The 17,139-nt window shown below is 46.8% G+C and overlaps 6 protein-coding genes across 6 annotated transcripts, besides 12 other annotated features; all 6 read left to right on the top strand.

The window, feature by feature from the left end:
- Window positions 1–548: part of a mobile genetic element that runs on past the window's edge.
- Window positions 1–17,139: part of a sequence feature (heterozygous, non-Esmeraldo-like haplotype) that runs on past the window's edge.
- Window positions 484–548: a mobile genetic element.
- On the top strand, window positions 776–5,110 carry Tc00.1047053508355.70 (diacylglycerol acyltransferase, putative; the record flags this gene model as incomplete). Its single annotated transcript, XM_816008.1, has 1 exon — window positions 776–5,110. One exon carries the CDS (start codon window positions 776–778, stop codon window positions 5,108–5,110), a length of 4,335 nt encoding a protein of 1,444 aa, XP_821101.1.
- Tc00.1047053508355.50 (hypothetical protein, conserved) lies at window positions 5,504–6,847 on the top strand (the record flags this gene model as incomplete). The annotated part of the gene is made up of 1 exon (XM_816007.1): window positions 5,504–6,847. One exon carries the CDS (start codon window positions 5,504–5,506, stop codon window positions 6,845–6,847), a length of 1,344 nt encoding a protein of 447 aa, XP_821100.1.
- Tc00.1047053508355.40 (choline/carnitine O-acetyltransferase, putative) lies at window positions 7,055–9,298 on the top strand (the record flags this gene model as incomplete). Its single annotated transcript, XM_816006.1, has 1 exon — window positions 7,055–9,298. The coding sequence occupies one exon, from the start codon at window positions 7,055–7,057 to the stop codon at window positions 9,296–9,298; it is 2,244 nt and encodes a 747-aa protein (XP_821099.1).
- Window positions 9,704–9,728: a microsatellite.
- Window positions 9,838–9,864: a sequence feature (AT_rich).
- Window positions 9,864–10,176: a mobile genetic element.
- Tc00.1047053508355.20 (hypothetical protein, conserved) lies at window positions 11,569–12,054 on the top strand (the record flags this gene model as incomplete). The annotated part of the gene is made up of 1 exon (XM_816001.1): window positions 11,569–12,054. One exon carries the CDS (start codon window positions 11,569–11,571, stop codon window positions 12,052–12,054), a length of 486 nt encoding a protein of 161 aa, XP_821094.1.
- Window positions 12,248–12,281: a microsatellite.
- Window positions 12,725–12,762: a microsatellite.
- Window positions 13,261–13,301: a microsatellite.
- Window positions 13,316–13,906, top strand: Tc00.1047053508355.10 (hypothetical protein, conserved; the record flags this gene model as incomplete). Its single annotated transcript, XM_815999.1, has 1 exon — window positions 13,316–13,906. One exon carries the CDS (start codon window positions 13,316–13,318, stop codon window positions 13,904–13,906), a length of 591 nt encoding a protein of 196 aa, XP_821092.1.
- Window positions 14,092–14,183: a sequence feature (T-rich).
- Window positions 15,118–15,551: a mobile genetic element.
- Window positions 15,878–16,311: a mobile genetic element.
- On the top strand, window positions 16,856–17,139 carry Tc00.1047053508355.5 (receptor-type adenylate cyclase, putative; the record flags this gene model as incomplete). Its single annotated transcript, XM_816005.1, has 1 exon — window positions 16,856–17,139. A coding segment is annotated over one exon (284 nt), but the record flags the coding sequence as incomplete, so codon positions are not given.

Below are 17,139 nucleotides of genomic sequence, written 5' to 3'. Positions count from 1 at the left end.
GGTTGGCTTGGGCGAGAGATTGCGACACAGCATCGAGAATATAATCGTAAGCGAAGCCTCAAGCCCACCGAAAAAGGCATCGGCCGCCATCATCACGGACGCATCGCTCCATGGATGGGGCGCCGTTTTCATCCCAGACTTTGTTTACGCTAAAACTGCCGGGGGAAATGGAAGATGCCTTTTCTTATCATGCAGGCCGAGGCATGTGCGGTACGCTTGGCCTTATCGGCCTTTTCCGCCATCTTGCCATCCCCCATGGACGTTTGGGCGGACAACACTTCGCTGCAAGGAGCGGCGAATAAAGGCAGCCCAAAATCACACGCCATGACGTGGGAGCTGCGACGGATATGTTTGTTGACTCTCGCGGAGTGCAGGCATCCTTTGCATACGTGCGGTCTGCGGAAAACCCCCGCAGACGGCATATCACGCGGTTGTGTTTTTGCACTTCAGGACTTGGCGAGGGGGTGGAACTTGTGAAGGGGAGCGGCGGGTTCTTGTGACTGGGGGAAACCAAAGTCTGCCACTTCGTAAGAAATATATATATATATGCATACTTGGTGTTAAATTTCGAGGGTGTGGTGAGTCCACTCTTATTCCATTTATACCTTTTTTATTCATGTCTTGTTTGGTTTCTGTTATTGATAAACTCATGATTTGGACAGTGACCCAGGTGAATATTCCTTTAAGCATTGCGTTGAGAGGCAGAAATGTTTTTTTTTCCCCCCTTTATTTTTGTTTTAAAGGTGATATTGCGATTATTGTATTTCTCTTGGTCATGTTCTTGGATCAAAGACTTGGTGGATTCAGTCCTATGCCACACTTTTCGACTGTCTCGCTTATGGTGGTTTGGACGCTTGGATTTGTTGTGGCAATGACTACGGGCGCAATAGCGGATGCGTTTCAAGGAAATGCGCCAATTTTCCCCTTTATTCCAACCGCATGCTTGGCAGTAGGACTTAATGGTCTTTGTGCTCTTTTCTCCATTCTGCTTGGATGCAGTTTGTGGGATTCATTTAGCATATATCAGCCATTTGCAGGTGGAGAACGGTATGTGTTGCTCCAAGTATGTGGTTGGACACTCGTTGTCTCTTGTTCATCTTTCATTGTTTTGTATCTTATTCAGTTGGAGCCACCCATGTATAGGTACGGAGCGCTCACGATATTGGAAGGATTTGCATCCATAGGGAATATTTTGTTGGCCGTGTCACTTCGCTACTTTAGCCCTTCGGAATCTCGGAATATTGTTGAAGCAACTCCGCAGCTTCCAACAGGCCAGCCAGCCAGAGAGTCCCCTCTGAAGTGGATACTACATAGCCCAAACTCTGAAACGGCGTTGGTGATTATTTTTGTTTTGTTTCAGTTGTTTTTTTGTAATATTGGGGCTTTATTTCAAATTATTTCTTCACCGGCGATGGTTGTATTTACAATCTTTCATTTATTGAGTGGTATCCTTATTCATTTGTTGATTGAATGGAGGCAGATGGAGGGATTCAAAATGCTGCGAGGACCCGTGGAGACTTTTTTCTATTTGCTTTCTTTGTTGGTGTACTTTGTGGCACTTGTGGGAGGAATTGCTCTGATTCGCACAGGGACAGAAGCTCCACAGGTGGCTTTTGGAGTGACAGCGTTGGCGGCTTTTACTGGGATCTTATCCATGTTGGCGCTAGTTAGAACCGCACGGATTAAAGAGTCTCATGTATCTTTTCACTTTGTCGTGGCGAGGTATGCTCGATTTCTTCTTTCAGCCATGGCGATCGCATTGGCATTTATTGCAATCGGCATTATGTATTACGTACAGGTCCAGAAACATTTCCTTATGGAGTCTAGGAATGGACGGGCATTAATGGATGGCTTGTTGTTTTGCCAAACTTTGTCAGTGTGTTTTTTACTTGCATTGGCTCCAGTGACACATCTAATTGGGCGTGTGATTTACGGGGCGGCTTTCAGCTTTTTTCAGCCTTTTCGTGGTTCTGTGGGATTTGTGTTTCTTCAGGCGCTTGGTTGGGCATTTTTTACCGCCTGCATTCTCTGCATGACGCTTCATATGACAGCGACAAATTTTCGATGGATTCTTTCTGCTGCGGCTGCTGGCGTTATGGGACAAATTTGTATTCAATTTTCTATCAAAGCCTTTGCCTCGGGTTTTTGTACGGAGGCAAAGCAGGGATTAGGCTTGGGGAAAAGAAGTGAGAGTAAATCTGAAAAGGAAAGTATCATCAGCGGTGAACTGATTCTTAGCCTTCTTCTTCAACTGGCTTCTATCATTTTACGCCTGGTGGTAGACATCTCATTAACACAAGACGGAGAGTTTTCAGCTGTTCCGACGCACGTGCTGATGGGTTTTTCTTCACTGGCTTCGTTGGTGAGTGCACCTCTGGCTCATTATTCTGGGAAAAGCAAAGATATTCCCTTCTTTGCACCGTTTCGGGGTAGTGGTACGTATATTGCCTTGCAGGCCTTAGGATGGATTTTGTATGCATTATTTGTACTGAAGACTATTCTGGATTCTCTGCTTGCTCTGAATGGCGTAGCGTCCGTGTATTTTTCTTCCGACCGTCCCCCTTTTCTTTGGTTCACTTTGGAGGGATTTCTCCAGGTGGTTCCGCTTTTACTGATTGTGCTTTCCGTGGTCATGGAAGGTCGCTTTTCTGTTTCACGACGACGACGTCAAGGAATGGTTGTGGAGGCTCTTGAACGCGTGAAAAGGGCACTGGATGAACGCGTCGATGCACAAGAGGAGAGTGAAAGGGCGGCGTTGCAAATGTCCATGCGGATTTTGGCCGCGTCCACCCTTTCAGCTCACGGTATGCAGTACGACAGTTCTCGTTTTTGTCTCAGTGTCAAACCCAAACGAAAGTGTACAGCAATAAAAGAAGTTGCAGAAGAGATTATTGACGGAACGCAGGAGGAGGATGATATTTTACCCCTCTTTTCGACAGAGGCAGAGAACCGGCATGGTGCAGCAACCCTGTTGGTGGTGATGATGTGCTTTTCCTCGGTCTCGAGTTATATCATTGCCGCACTTTGGGCAAACACGGTACCGCTCGTTGGGTTTGTATTTGCTCTTTGTGGCCTTACCGTGTGTACCATTTCGTGTGTGAGTACGCACTGTGGATATGGAGCATTGCTACATGATCGCACCGGGGAATATACATTTTTTATGCCATTTAAAGGAGGCTCAGTGTTTGTGGCACTGCAAATTGCTGGTTGGGTGAGCTACGCATGCACATTTGTTTTGACTGTTATTTACACCTTGGAGGATAAGGGGGGGTGCGTCCAACTTCTTACCGGGGCATTTTTTTCAGTATTCAGTCAAATTTTTATTCTATTCTCCATACCTAAATTTGACTCGCGGCCCAAGCGTCTGACATACCTGGACGAGAATGGTGAGGGAGTTGTGGCGATGTTGGTATTCCTTGGTGCGTTCTTGATAGGTCATCTCTATCTGCGTGCGCAGGAGTTTTTTCGGGTTCTGGATGATACCTCTGGTGTTGAAGAAGACATCACTGCCTCATCACGGCGATCGCACGTTCCTTTTTTTATTATGGCACTTGGCATTATGACTGCCGTGCCGTTTATTTTGATCACACTCAGTCGTTCCGCCAGACGTTTGGAGACGGTGGCGTATTCCCCGCGCCGTGATATTGACACTGAGGAAGATGTGCCATTGGGACGTCGCAAATCACTCTTTTTGAATATTACTCTCCGGTTATCAGAAATTATGATGTTGATGCTTGGAATGGTTACACCCATGGCATTTATTTTTGTAATGTACTATATTGTTAACGGCGTTCACAGTGGACTCTTGCACATCATACAGTATTGGACACCTTTTGCGCTCATGGCAGGCACACTTGCCTTGTTGATTTCTCTTGTGCCACATGTCATGGATATTGGTATGTTGGAGCAATTGGTATCATTTAGGGAGTGTGTTGTAACGTGCGGTTTGTATTCATTGCCAATCATTTCTTTCTGGATTGCGTTGGGACCGGCATTTTTTTTACCCTTTCATTCTGTTGGAGCGTACTACACGGGATTTATGTACTTCTCCTTGGGTGTGGCTGCTCCTTCTCGTCAGTTCCGCATGTTGCTAAGGTTTGGTGTGTATGCAATGCTCGGGTATGCGAGCTACCTGGAATATCTTCGTGTACTCGACAGCGGTACAGTAGTTGCTGCACTATCCACGCTGAGGTACTATGCCGTCGATGCGGTGGTACTGCTGGTGTGGCTCTGGTACCTTCCCTCGTATGATGGAGAACCGGAGGAGAAGGGCGCGTACCATAGTGTGGAGTTTGTGAAATGGACACAGAAGTACATATTTAGAGACATTGATCGTTATTTTAACTACCGGATTATTCGGGAAGATGAATCCCTGAATCTGCGGGACAGCAGTCATCAATACATCTTCGCATTTCATCCTCATGGGGTCTATGCGGGCACTGCTCTGTGCGGCGTTTTCTCAGACGCGTGGAAGCAAAGTATTGGGTACAACTCAAAGACTCACGTCACCATACATGAAGCGAGTGTCTTGTTCAATATTCCAATTATACGAGACTTTAATTTGAGATTAGGGGCGCTCTCTGTAACGCGCTCTTCCATTGCATCCACTCTTGCTCGAGGAAACAGCCCGCTCATTGTCATTGGTGGGCAGGCGGAGTTAATTTTAACGAGGCGCAGTGACAAGGTCATGTCGCTCATTACGTACCACCACGGCTTTGTAAAACTGGCACTGAAGCACAAGGTGCCACTTGTGCCGCTGATAAGCTTTGCGGAACAGAATGTTCTGAGCATTGTTCGAGCACCAAGACTGCATCATGCCACACTGAAGGTGCTGGGATTTCCTTTACCAATTTTGCCGTACGGTCGTTGGCTGTTACCGCTGCCACATCGTACGCCGCTAACGATTGTCGTGGGGTCCCCTCTGCCCATCCCTGCTGGTGCGAGCGCCGATAATCCAAAAGATGTTGCCGATCTCGCCGAGGTATATTTTGCGTCACTTCGAACCCTCTTCTACAAACATCGTGCAGCAGCCGGTTACCCAGAAATGGAGCTTGATTTTTACACGAGGAATAGAAAAAAGGTGCTATCCAATTCCCTCTTTCTTGAGTGAGGGGAAATTACCTTACCTGTTTTAGGTGGAGATTGAGGGAGGGGGACGAGAGTAAAAATGCAGGACCCAAAAGGTCAAAAAAATAAGAAATAAACGGAGGTTTTTTTTTATTTTATTTTTGTATTTGCATTTGTGTGGGTGTATGAGAAATTGTAATTATTTGTGTGGGCGCGATGAACGGATGTGGATGGGGGCGATATCTCTGCTTTTCTGTGTGTTTTTTACAGGCGTTTTTTGCTTGTTTGTTTCTTTCCTTGTTTCCATACCCGAGATAAAGAGTTGTTTTTCTTTTTTACGGCTTTTAGCTTCTTCCCGCACCGCCTTTTTTCCCCCCTAGCACCGACCACGACGACTGCAGGGGCGCAGAGAGACACACGAACAGGAAAATTAGGTATGATGCAGAGGTGTTTGTGCTACGCGGCTCGGTGCAAGTGGGGGCAACGAACATGGTCACCGACGGCGTCAAGTGGCGGCGCCGCCCCGACAAATGGCGTCAGCGCACAGGAGGCGCTGCAGATAGTCTACCGCCCCATGCCACTCCCACAGACAGTGGAGTACGAAGAGGATTTTGGCCACAACTTGATGATTCACCGTGAGTTTGTTTCGAAGCGGCATCGTGACCAGCTGAGCTTTGAGTTGGGTGCGCTGGCGTACAGCGAGGTGGAACTGCGCCGCGGGCGACAACACCTTGCGGGTGTGATGAACCGTGAGCGGCGTGGGGTGGCTATTGGTGCCGCAGGGGCGCCCAGCGACCAGCTGCACATGCAGACAGACGTTGACCCCGACACAAGAGAGGTATTAACGGCACGTTACTTGTTTGATGAGAAGCGGATGCAATTCTGCGACCGATTTCAGAACTTTCTGCAAAGCCGTCTGGAGGGACATGCGGCGCAGAGTTCAGATGGTGGAAAGGGCGGAGAGGACAAGCACTACCTTTTTTCTTTGATGGAGGCTTGCGCAGTGATTTACGGCTGCGAAACACATGCCGCACGTGAGGTGTACTTCCGCATGTTTCTTTCCCTCGACCTGGACTCCCTTGAGGCGGAGCAAGAGGCGCTGCGTCATCGCATTGCAGAAGGGAAACTCGTGCGGCAGGCGCTAGAGCAGAGTGAAGAAAAAGAGGGGGAGGGCAATGCCGTTTTGCCGGTATCAAGAGGGAATTCTTCAACTACCCTTGACGATGATGCCGCCTTCATTGCCTCCATTCCGGAGCTTTCGCTTTTTGAGGATACACCGGAGGTGGACGAAGGCGGATCCGTCAAGAACGAAACGCACCCACCCGCTCTAGCAGACAAGGAATTTTTGCCTGCTGGTGTTGTGGATGATTCTGGAAGCCTCCGCAACTCCTCACACTCCGCCATTGAGTTACCCGAGGAATTTGAGGAGTATGCCCCGCTCTACAAGGCATACCTTGCCCACGCAAAAGGAGAGAGTGGCATCGCCTCTTACGATGTGTCGACGCTGGGATCAACAGGCATCACGGCGGAACGACGCCGTTGGCGGAATTTGATGGATAAGATTGTGCGGGAGGAGTACCACACAATGACAGAAACGGAGCAGATGGATGCACTAATTCTCAACGAGCAGCTTCACACTGTGAAATTCTTTGACCTTAAAGTGGGTGACACTGTGCGGGAGATTTTGCAACTTTTGCAGCGCGAGACAGGATGCGGCTCGTCGGCGCATCGTGACGAACCTCTCTGTATCTCTCCACATCACCCAGAGCGGCGCATTTGATAACGTTTATGTGTTTGTCGTATGCATGTGTGTATTTGTGAGCTTGCGCTGTATATATGTTGTTTGCAATATCGGTGTCTGCCTCTTATTTCTCTATTTCATTATATCATATTCTTTACCACCGTCAATTTCTTTGTTTTTTTTTTTTACTCTTTTTTTTTGGGGGGGGGGGGGGCATTTAGAAGCCAGTGGTACGCGCAAGTAGAAATGCCACAGTCCAAATCAGCAAATGCAAGCAGATTCTGGGAACTCGACTCAGCATATGAAGTGAGATGCCTCCGCACCCAGAGCCCTGTGAAGGCACTTGAATCGACTCGTTTTTTCAATGAACTAATGAGTGTAAACGGTGCAACAGACACGGGCGAACGACCGGGAAGTGCACAAGAGTCAAGTTACGAGGATCATCAATCATCCCTCCCTCGACTCCCCGTTCCTCCCCTGAAGCACACATGCGACTTGTACCTCAAGTCTATTCAGGCGATCGCGACTTCGGAGGAGTACTTTCAAGTGACTAAGTTGGTGGAGGATTTCTTGAAACCCGGTGGCACCGGGGAGCTCCTGCAAAGTCTCTTGGAGGCATGGGAGCAAAAATGTGATCAACCGAGCTGGCTGGAGGAATTTTGGGATGATTCGTATCTCTGCACACGTGAGCCCATACCAGTCAATGTGAACTACTTCTTTCAGCTTCAGCCGCATCCTCGACAATCGGACGGGTCTACCCGAGTCTCGCAGGTGGGGCGCGCTGCAAGTCTTCTACACGCAGCGACGGAGTATTACCTTTCCATTTTTCATGGCACGGTAGAAAAAGAGTTTGAACGGTATGTACCTGTGTGCATGAGTCAGTACCGCTTTGTATTTACGACTTCACGTATTCCTGGTTTGCGCCGCGACCGCAAAGTGTGCTACTCTACACGACCTTTGACAAGTGATGAGAAAAAATCCAAATTTTCCGAGTATGTCGCTGCCGATCCCACGCACTGTGTTGTCATTATCCGCAATCGATACTTCAAAGTGGAGGTGATAAAAGATGGAACGCAGTACTCTGTAGAGGAGCTTGTACTGGCACTTAAACAGATTGAGAATTTTGCTACATCGCGAAAAGATCCTGGAGCTCCCGTTGGTCTCTTTACGACCCTGGAACGCACAGATTGGTTTCATACTCGAGAGCGCCTGAAAGCATTGGGCAACGGTGAGGTGTTGCAGGCAATTCAGTCTGCGATCATCTGTATTTGTCTTGACAGTGTGGAAGTGCAATCGCCCGATGAATCGGCAAGACTTTTTCTCCATGGCCCGGGGACAAACCGCTGGTTTGATCGTCATAATATTATTGTGACACGTGATGGATCGGCCGGGATCAATTGGGAACATTCCGTCGGAGATGGTGGCACGACGCTACACGTTGCTGACTTCATGTTCCGTAGGGACTGCGAGCGTTTCTTCTCGGACACAGACGTGGATGCACTCATGGAGGAACCTGAAAAAGTACAAGCATCTTTGGGCATGGTGTCTGAGTTGCAATGGTCTCTTGATAATGGGCTTGACGAGCTTATGAAGGCAGCCTTTGCAGACTTCAAGATGTTGATTGAGAGCAATGAGACAAATGTGCTGCACTTTCAGCAGTTTGGTGGTGTTTTTTTAAAACAAAATAACGTGTCACCCGACGCATTTGTTCAAGTGGCACTTCAGCTCACATTTTATCGTCTTTTTGGGCGAAACTGTGCCACTTACGAGGCAGCCAGTACGCGTACTTTTTCTCACGGACGAACGGAATGCGTTCGAAGCGCAACACGCGCAGTATGGGATTTTTGTCACGCGGCATCCGAGCCAATCTTCTCCAAACGTGTGGCATCGTGTGTGCCGAAACAACGAGAACTTTTGCGTATCGCCATTGAGTCTCATGCGGATTACATGAGACTTGCTAAGAAGGGCCTTGGTGTGGACCGGCATCTTTATGGACTTCGAGTCATGGCGCGAATGCATGGCATTCCTTTACCAGAGCTCTTCACTGATAGATGTTTTTATCGTAGTGCAACTTGGCGCATGTCAACATCGCATTGTGGAAGCAGCGCACTTGACACATTTGGCTTTGGACCAGTGGTGGGTTCCGGGTACGGCATTGGGTATATGATAAAAGAAAGTAGCATTGAATTTGTCATCACATCCAACCGTACACATCCTTTTACCTCTACCTCTGTGTTTGCCACCATGCTTCAATCCGCCCTTATGCACATGGATGCCATTCTGAGAAGTGAAAATGTGGAGGATCGAGCCGTCAGTTGCCCATTTCCATCTTCGCATCCATGTGGTTTTAACGACTTTGAGTATTCGCAACAAGAAGGGTTCATCTACCAACGCTACGATGAACAAGGCATAAAGGAGCTTGCGCACGTCTTGCAAGAGACGAAAGGAAAAACGGAATTTGCGGAAGATTCTCTAAGTAGCTGGCACTAGAGAAATTTAACCTCTATTTTCTGAAGCTGCTGCGAATATTAAATGAGAAAAAAAATTTGAGGGGCAGAAGTGAAATATATGTGTTTTTTTGTGGTGAAACCGTGCTGGGACGGAGATCCTTATTATACCTTGAATACACATGAGCAACGGTTATGCTCTATGTGTTACCGCACGTTATTTATCTTACATCTGACTTATTATAACAGCGTCTTTTTTGTTGTTGTTGTTCTTCTGCATGATCTTATTTTTCTTTGCCTGTGATAAATTCCTGTCCGTGATTTTTTGGCGTGTGCGCACGAATTCCCGCCACAGCTTCCCAGGAAAGGCTGCATTCATTCAATGGTGACTTCTCTCCTCCCGGGAAGGTTGGGGGGGGGGGGGGGGAGGAGTCGTACCAAATGAGCCGTTTTTGTTGTTGTTGTTGTTGTTGAGGGAGGGATTTTTAGAAATGTTGTATGATTCCCATGAAAACGTGCACTGCACGGATCTTCAATGAATATCCTGCTGCATTTTAGAAGAGCCATGATGCTTGCGTGTCGTATAAATTTTTTTTTTTTTTTTTTAAAGGAGGCTGTGAAGAGAATGATCGCGGGAGAGCTGGCAAGCCCTAATGAATGCATATATGTATATATCCCTGCCAAAACGAATACACACTTTTTTATGAGACCTTTTCCGTCTTATGAATTTTGGGCAGGCCACGACTTTAAGGACATCAGGGGACAATTGACGTGTAGAGGACTTTACTTATTTTATTTCATGTTTTTAATTGTTTTTTTTTTTAATCTCACCCACCCCTCTTTTGGTTCCCTTCTCGCGGCGGGGTCTTTTAACTGGGGGAAACCAAAGTCTGCCACTTCGTAAGAAATATATATATATATGCATACTTGGTGTTAAATTTCGAGGGTGTGGTGAATCCACTCTTATTCCATTTATCCCTTTTTTATTCATGCCTTGTTTGGTTTCTGTTATTGATAAACTCATGATTCGGACAGTGACCCAGGTGAATATTCGTCACTCTTTTCCGCGTCTTTTGGCCCTGTCTCGCACGACGGGACAACCTTTGAATAAATCTTTTTTTCCACACCTTTTGTTTTTCCCTTTTTTTTTTTTTTGGTGTTGTGTGTATGTGTGTTTTTCCGTCTCTTTGAAAACTGTCGGTTTAAATGAGTTTTCTTTGCATTTTTTCTTTTTCTTGCAGTGGGGTTTGCATGTATCCATATGAGTCTGCATGTGTAATTGCGCCCGTATCATTCCCGCTAAACCTCGTTGTCTTTTTTTTTTTGTCTTCTTAGATCATAGCCCAATGAAAAAGGACCCAACAATGCCTGCAGCGCTCAAATACTAACTGACATTTGCGTCTCTGCCTGTTATTATTGCCATTTTATGATGCCGAATAGTGGTATGCTCCTTTGACGCGACTTCACCCTCATGACGAGTGAATACCATGTATCCCATAAATTGCAATGGCTGAAAGACCTCCTCCTCCTTCTCCTCTATTCATCCATTTCTTGCCTCCCTCCGTGGGCGGTGTATTGTTGTATTCCCCGTGAGTCACGACGGGGAAAGAGGAAGAATGAGGTTGCACACATCGTGCAAGGTGCAGGTATGATTATTTCCCTTTTTATTTTATTCTTTATTTTTCTTTATTTCTTGTTATTGGTACCCACTGGTGCAAGAAACACACAGCAGGGGAGTGCCGCTTTGTTAAAAGGATACGAAGGAGAGATGATGTTTCCTGGCGCGCAGGGGCCAAAGGCCCTCCCGGACGGTGAGTCACACAAGCAGTTTTGGAGCAATTTTCACCGATTTCTAGCAGTCTCCGCCGTCACTATATCGTTCTCGCTATTCGTTCGCCACTGTGAGCGACGTACCAGCACGCTCCTGTTTGCTGGTGTGTAGAGGACGGCAGCCATGGAGAGTAACGGTAAAGCGAGGCAGAGAAGGATCCGAAAGAGGAACAAAAAGGGGGAAAAAAAAGGCAAATAATAAAACTAAAACATATATATATATATGGGCCTTTTTTTTATTTTCGGATTCTGAACTTTTGGTTAAGTAAGTGTACCACACGGAGGCACAATGGGTTGGGGTTTGCCAACATATATATATTTTTTCTTTCTTTCCTTCTTTGCCTTTCTTCCCCGTTTGCCGTTTTGTGACTCATTTTACGGTGGTTGTGTTCTTGTATCATTTTTTTGTGATGTGCACTTTTATTATTATTATTCTCTCTATTTTGCTTTGTTGGGCTTGGGAGAGGATATATGCATGAATAGATGACGGAAGGGCCTCTCATTGTCGTTGGAAGTGTGACGCTGGATCAGGCAGCGCGTTGCTACTCCCCGCTGAGCGCCCCGCTGCGGGTGAGACTCGAGTACGCCGTTTTAAGGCCCGTTGTGAATCCCGCTTGGGCGGCGACATTTGAGGCGGATATTGCGTATGGACGCATTTCTGTGCCGCTAGTTCAACCGACGGCGTGCTCGGAGTGTATGACCCCTTTAAATGTTCCGTCGTCTTTCCTTCAGCACACGCCGTCGGATAGCATTGCGACATTGCAACCAGGTGAGTTGTATCAGCTGGACGTGCATCTTGAAACGATGGAATTGTCTAAGGTGGAAGAGAAATATGTTTTGCAGGTTGGGATGCTTCGTCTTATTTTGTTATCCGGGAAAACGGAATTGGCTGATGTGAATCATGTGGTGCAGGTGAAGAAAAACGATGATGGTGAGCTAATGCGGTTAATCATGAATCCATTGGTTTGATATGGAAGGAATGGGCTGGTAAGTCGGATTGAATGCAGGCGACAGCAACTCTTTTCCGTCCCATTTCTTGGACCGTGTAAAGTTTGGCTGACATTCAGAGAGGTCAGAAATTTATACGACGGGGTCCACTGTGACATTTTTTTTTTTTGGTCGCACATGACACCTGCGGGTTAGATCCTCCCATTCCTTCTCCTTTTCCTTTTGTTTCTTCTTTTTTTTTTTTTTTTGAATTTTCACATTCACCCTTTTTGGATTCTGTTCTGTCTGCTTGGGGAATATCCATATTTCTGGAAAATTAGGAGAAAGGGAAGGTTTAGGTGTGTCTGTGTTTGTTTTTTTGTTTGTTCCGAATACAGCAAAGGGGTTAATGTTCCTTGGTGGTTTTGTTCCGCGGCGGTTCTCGCAGTTTAACCGTGACCCTTGCTGGATGTTTTTTATTTTCTCCATTGGCTTTTGGTGGGGGGAGTACCCGGCGATGCAGATTAAGTACAACGCCCGCGACCTTGTCTTTGATCCTCATCGCTACGTGTGGAGTCATCACGATGACCACCACTAAACTCGTGCATGCATGGGATGAGCAGCAAGACGGCAAGGAGGACTTGAAGAGGGGAAAGGAGGACCTTTTGGGGACCGTGCATATTTAGAACGATGGGGCCAACACCCACTTACTCACACACACCCACCCACCCACACACACACACACACGCAAGCCAAACGACACCGATAGGAGAGAATAAAGACGACACTGCAACTGACAAAGACCGATATAAAAAAGGGAAGAAAAATTAAGAGGAAGAGGAAAATTTAGTTTTGGTTCCCCTATATATATATGCGCATTTATTTAAGTACAAGGGTTGTGTGTATGTTTGCTGGAGGGGCGGTGCTGTCGAGGAGTAGGGGAGGGACGGCGTAGGTAGCGCATTCGTGGTTAGCAGCAACATGGACTGACCTCCAAAGTGGGAAATGGTGGAACTCCGGGGGAAACTTGTCTGCCGTGGCATTGGCCACCCCCATCTGGTGGCGATGGCGTGTTTTTCACTCCACCGTTCTTTTTGTTGTTTTTGTCGCTTTTTTTTTTTTCTTTTGGCTTCTTGTCTTCCGTGCGAGACGCAGTCAAGGAAAAGGGAAACGTTTGGCAGACAAAGGAAGTAAGGAACAAACCGATCAATAAAGACAGTAACGGAGTTAAAAACAAACAACAACAACAAAGAAAAGAATAGAAAAAGAAAGAGAAAAGAAGAAAAGAAGCGATACTCAAAGAATGCAGCAGGAACATCTTGTGGAGGCAATCGTCACCATCGCACAGGTACTTGACTACCGTGCGCTGGAAGAACTGAAAATCCGTCTTTCTAAAATGCTGGCGAACGATTCGTACGCACCGCATCAAGGAAGAGGTGGCATGGGTCTTGGTGGCGGGCCGTCGTCATTTGGGGGGGGACATCGCGGTGCTCATAATAATCCTCACCAGCAACGCTATCAACACCACCACCACCAGCATCGCGGTGGCAATAGGGGATACTCCGGTGGCTTTCAGCATGACCGCCGCCACTTCGACGACTATAGAGATGGCCCCGGGTACAGTGGGAATGGCGATGGCGTGCCTCACCTCCAGCACTATCATCGCGGCGGGGGCAGTGGCGGTGGGAGAAGCCGCGGCGGTGGTGGCTCGGATGTTCCACAGCCCACTTCACACCGCAGCAACGAAAACCACCAAGAAAAGCGCAGGTGGACGCAGAATGCGAAGGACACAGCGGGGGCCACCACAGATGGCGAGAAGGAGCAGCAGCGTAAGCCGGGGAATGGCCGCCGCGGTCGGCGCCGCCCAAATCAGAGCATCAACGAAAAGGAATAGAAGAATAAGGAGAAGGGGGCAGCAAGGGACAGCAGGAGTGAAGAAGTGGGGGGAGAGGGAAGAAAGGAAAACTCGAACGGAATGGAAGGGGGAAAAGAAAAGACAAACAAATCCATAAAAGAAACCGGAGGGCTCGTCACTTGCTGCGCGATGAAAAAAACGAAAACACAAGCATTGCGTATGCCAAAAAACAAAAAGTAAAACAACAAAAACAACAACAAAAAAGAACAAATTGGAGCGAGAAACAAAAAAAAAAAAAAAAAGAAAGAGAAGAAAATTAAAGTTCCCTCGTCATTCCCTCTTACTCCTGGAAGAAAAACGAAAAACGAACTAAAAAAAGTTGAAATACGGCGACGAATCCTTTTTGTTGTCATTTTTCTTGCTGTACTTTTGTGTATATGTGATGACCATTTGTTCCCTATCCTTCCCTGGGGTGATGTGTAATGTTTGGGCACGTGGGTCTGAAGGGATAGGGCGCCGCAACGGCATCCAATTGCCATTATTCATTCTTGGGGGAGCGGTACATCATCCACGGCGCTGTGCCCCTATGGACATGAAATGACGAAAGGGAGGTAAGCGAGGGAGTTGAGGGAAACGCCCGGGAAGATTTGAAAAATAACTGAAGAAATCAAACTGTGGAGGAAAAGAAAAAAAAAGGGTGGACGAGAAACCGACATGCAATAAATATGCTGGCAGCGCAGAAACGAGGCCATATTTTAAAAGGGGAGCACAATACCTGAATATGTTTGCGCAGGTTAGTCTCTTTCTGCAACAATGAAGGCATATTAGTTGGGGGGAACGATCAACGAAGAACTCCTTTTTTCAACCGATGCCCACACACCCACAGACGCGCGCTTCATTCTTATCGGATGATGAAAGGCAGCGGCGAAAGTGAATGCAAAATTGGCCGATGGCATTCTGCACGACAGACGTCATTTGTGGGGGAGGCTGAACAAAAAACAGGAGAAGGGTGATTGATTGCTGCACCTCGAACCGCCGATCTGATAAATGACATCAGAAAAAAAAACAGTAAAATATTCAATGAAATACGAAGAGGACGAGGAGCACGACATGGATGATGAAGAGAAGAAAGAGGAAGGAAGAAACGCAGAGTAGATATTAAATAAATTTATTAAGGAAACAACAAAAACGAAAAAACCGCCATTATGTGCGTGTTGAGTGGGATTCCTTTACTGTATGCTTTTTTTTAAAGGAGGTTGTGAAGAGAATGATCACGGGAGAGCTGGCTAACTTAATTAATGTATGTATATATCCTGATAAATGAAGGCATTCTGTATGATACTTTCTACCGTATGAATCTTTTGGGAAGAATGCGAATTTGTAGGGGCAGGGAACCGATAGCGGCCAGATAATATATGTTTTTATTTTTGCCATCCCACCCACCCCCTTTTGATTCCCACCACGCGGCGGGGTCTTGTGGTTGGAGGACCCCAAAGTCTGCCACTTCGTAAGTAATAATATTTTGAATCCCAACTGAGGACAAAGGACCATGCTGGTGGTCCACAGAATTCTATATATTGAATGAAAAGAAAACATTAAAGCAATTAACTAAAGAACCTTTTTTTCTAACTTGTTTGGTTCCATAGATAATTTCAGGATCCGGCCAGCTGCCCGGACGATTATTCTTTTTTTTTTTTTTTGGCACCGGGTGTAACGATGAAATCCCTCAAAAACCAACACGGATTGACGCTGTTGCAACTGTGTGCATGTGCGTTTATTCATACATGGATCTCGGCACCATGTTTTTGTTGAACCGTTGCCGAAACAAGAAATTTTTTTTTTATACTCCTTTCTGCGATGTACGAGGGGGTGACTGCAAGGGACGAAACAAAACGGAAAACGGCTGGAAATGCCGCCGTTGTTTGTTTCCTTAGTCAAGGGCTGAGAGATGTCCTCCGATTGCGCCTCGAGAAGTGAATATGCGTCATGCTTTTCCTTTTTTTTTTTAATAGGAGCTTGTGAAAAGAATGATCACGGGAGAGCTGGCTAACTTAGTTAATGTATGTATATATCCTGATAAATGAATGCATTCTTTATGATACTTTCTACCGTATGAATCTTTTGGGAAGAACGCGACTTTGTAGGGGCGGGAACCGATAGCGGCCAGATAATATATGTTTTTATTTTTGCCATCCCACCCACCCCCTTTTGATTCCCACCACGCGGCGGGGTCTTGTGGTTGGAGGACCCCAAAGTCTGCCACTTCGTAAGTAATAATATTTCAAATCCTAACTGAGGACAAAGGACCATGCTAATGGTCCACAGAATTCTATATATTGAATGAGAATAAAACATTGAAGCAATTAACTAAAGAACCTTTTTTCCTAACTTGTTTGGTTTCCATAGATAATTTCAGGATCCGGCCAGCTGCCCGGAAGATTATTCTTTGTTTTTCACCGTGTTCTTTCGAGTAAATCTGATGGCCTTGCACACCAGTCGCCATCGTAAAGCACGTCCGCTCTCCTGCGCGGAGAGTTGCCATTATGGCCAAGGGGGATAAGAAGGACAGCGAGGAAACGGCGCACAGTGCCGTTATAAAATCGCGTGTATGTGTGTTTCCCCCGCGGGACATCCAACGACTCAACGCCTCTTTCTGTGCCTCGTTACGACACCTACGCATCTACCACTTTCCAAATCCCGATTTAGCTTGGCGAGCGCATTGCCCATATTCTTTTTAAAAAAAAATGGGGAAATACAGCAGCCGGATGCCGCTATGCGGAAGAAATCTATCGAAGGCATCAACAGTGCAGCACAATTTTTTCTCAGCTGTGCCCGAAAAATATTCATTAAATTCTACACGCCGCTGTTAGGTCAAGCAGTTTCACTGCAACCTACTTCTTTTTTCCCCTTTGTGCCTTACTTCCTTTCTTTTTTTTCTTCCACAGGAAGCCACAAGCTACACAGCAAGACAGTCTCAAGGCAGCAAGCATGGCGGTGGGGGGATGGGTGGCAGCGTGGCCGCGAGAAGGGCATGCTTGTGCAGCGGTGGCCGGCCTTGTCGTTGCCCTGCTGCTGCTGTTTGTCCCGCAAGTCGTCGTGCCCAAACCAGTTGTCTGTGAGACCAATGTGAAGTTGTTAACTTTGAATGTGACGGACACTCCAATTGACCGGATCTTTGTAGATTCGCTTGAAGCTGGACTAGAGGCGGCACTCTGGTGGCGCAATTTCACTGTTGCTGACGGTGTTCATGTAGAGATTGTCAGGAAGGTCAC

Source organism: Trypanosoma cruzi, genomic scaffold, assembly GCF_000209065.1.
Source record: "Trypanosoma cruzi strain CL Brener 1047053516789 genomic scaffold, whole genome shotgun sequence".
In the NCBI taxonomy this organism is placed as follows: Eukaryota; Euglenozoa; class Kinetoplastea; order Trypanosomatida; family Trypanosomatidae; genus Trypanosoma; species Trypanosoma cruzi.
This window is presented reverse-complemented; position numbering and strand designations above follow the sequence as displayed.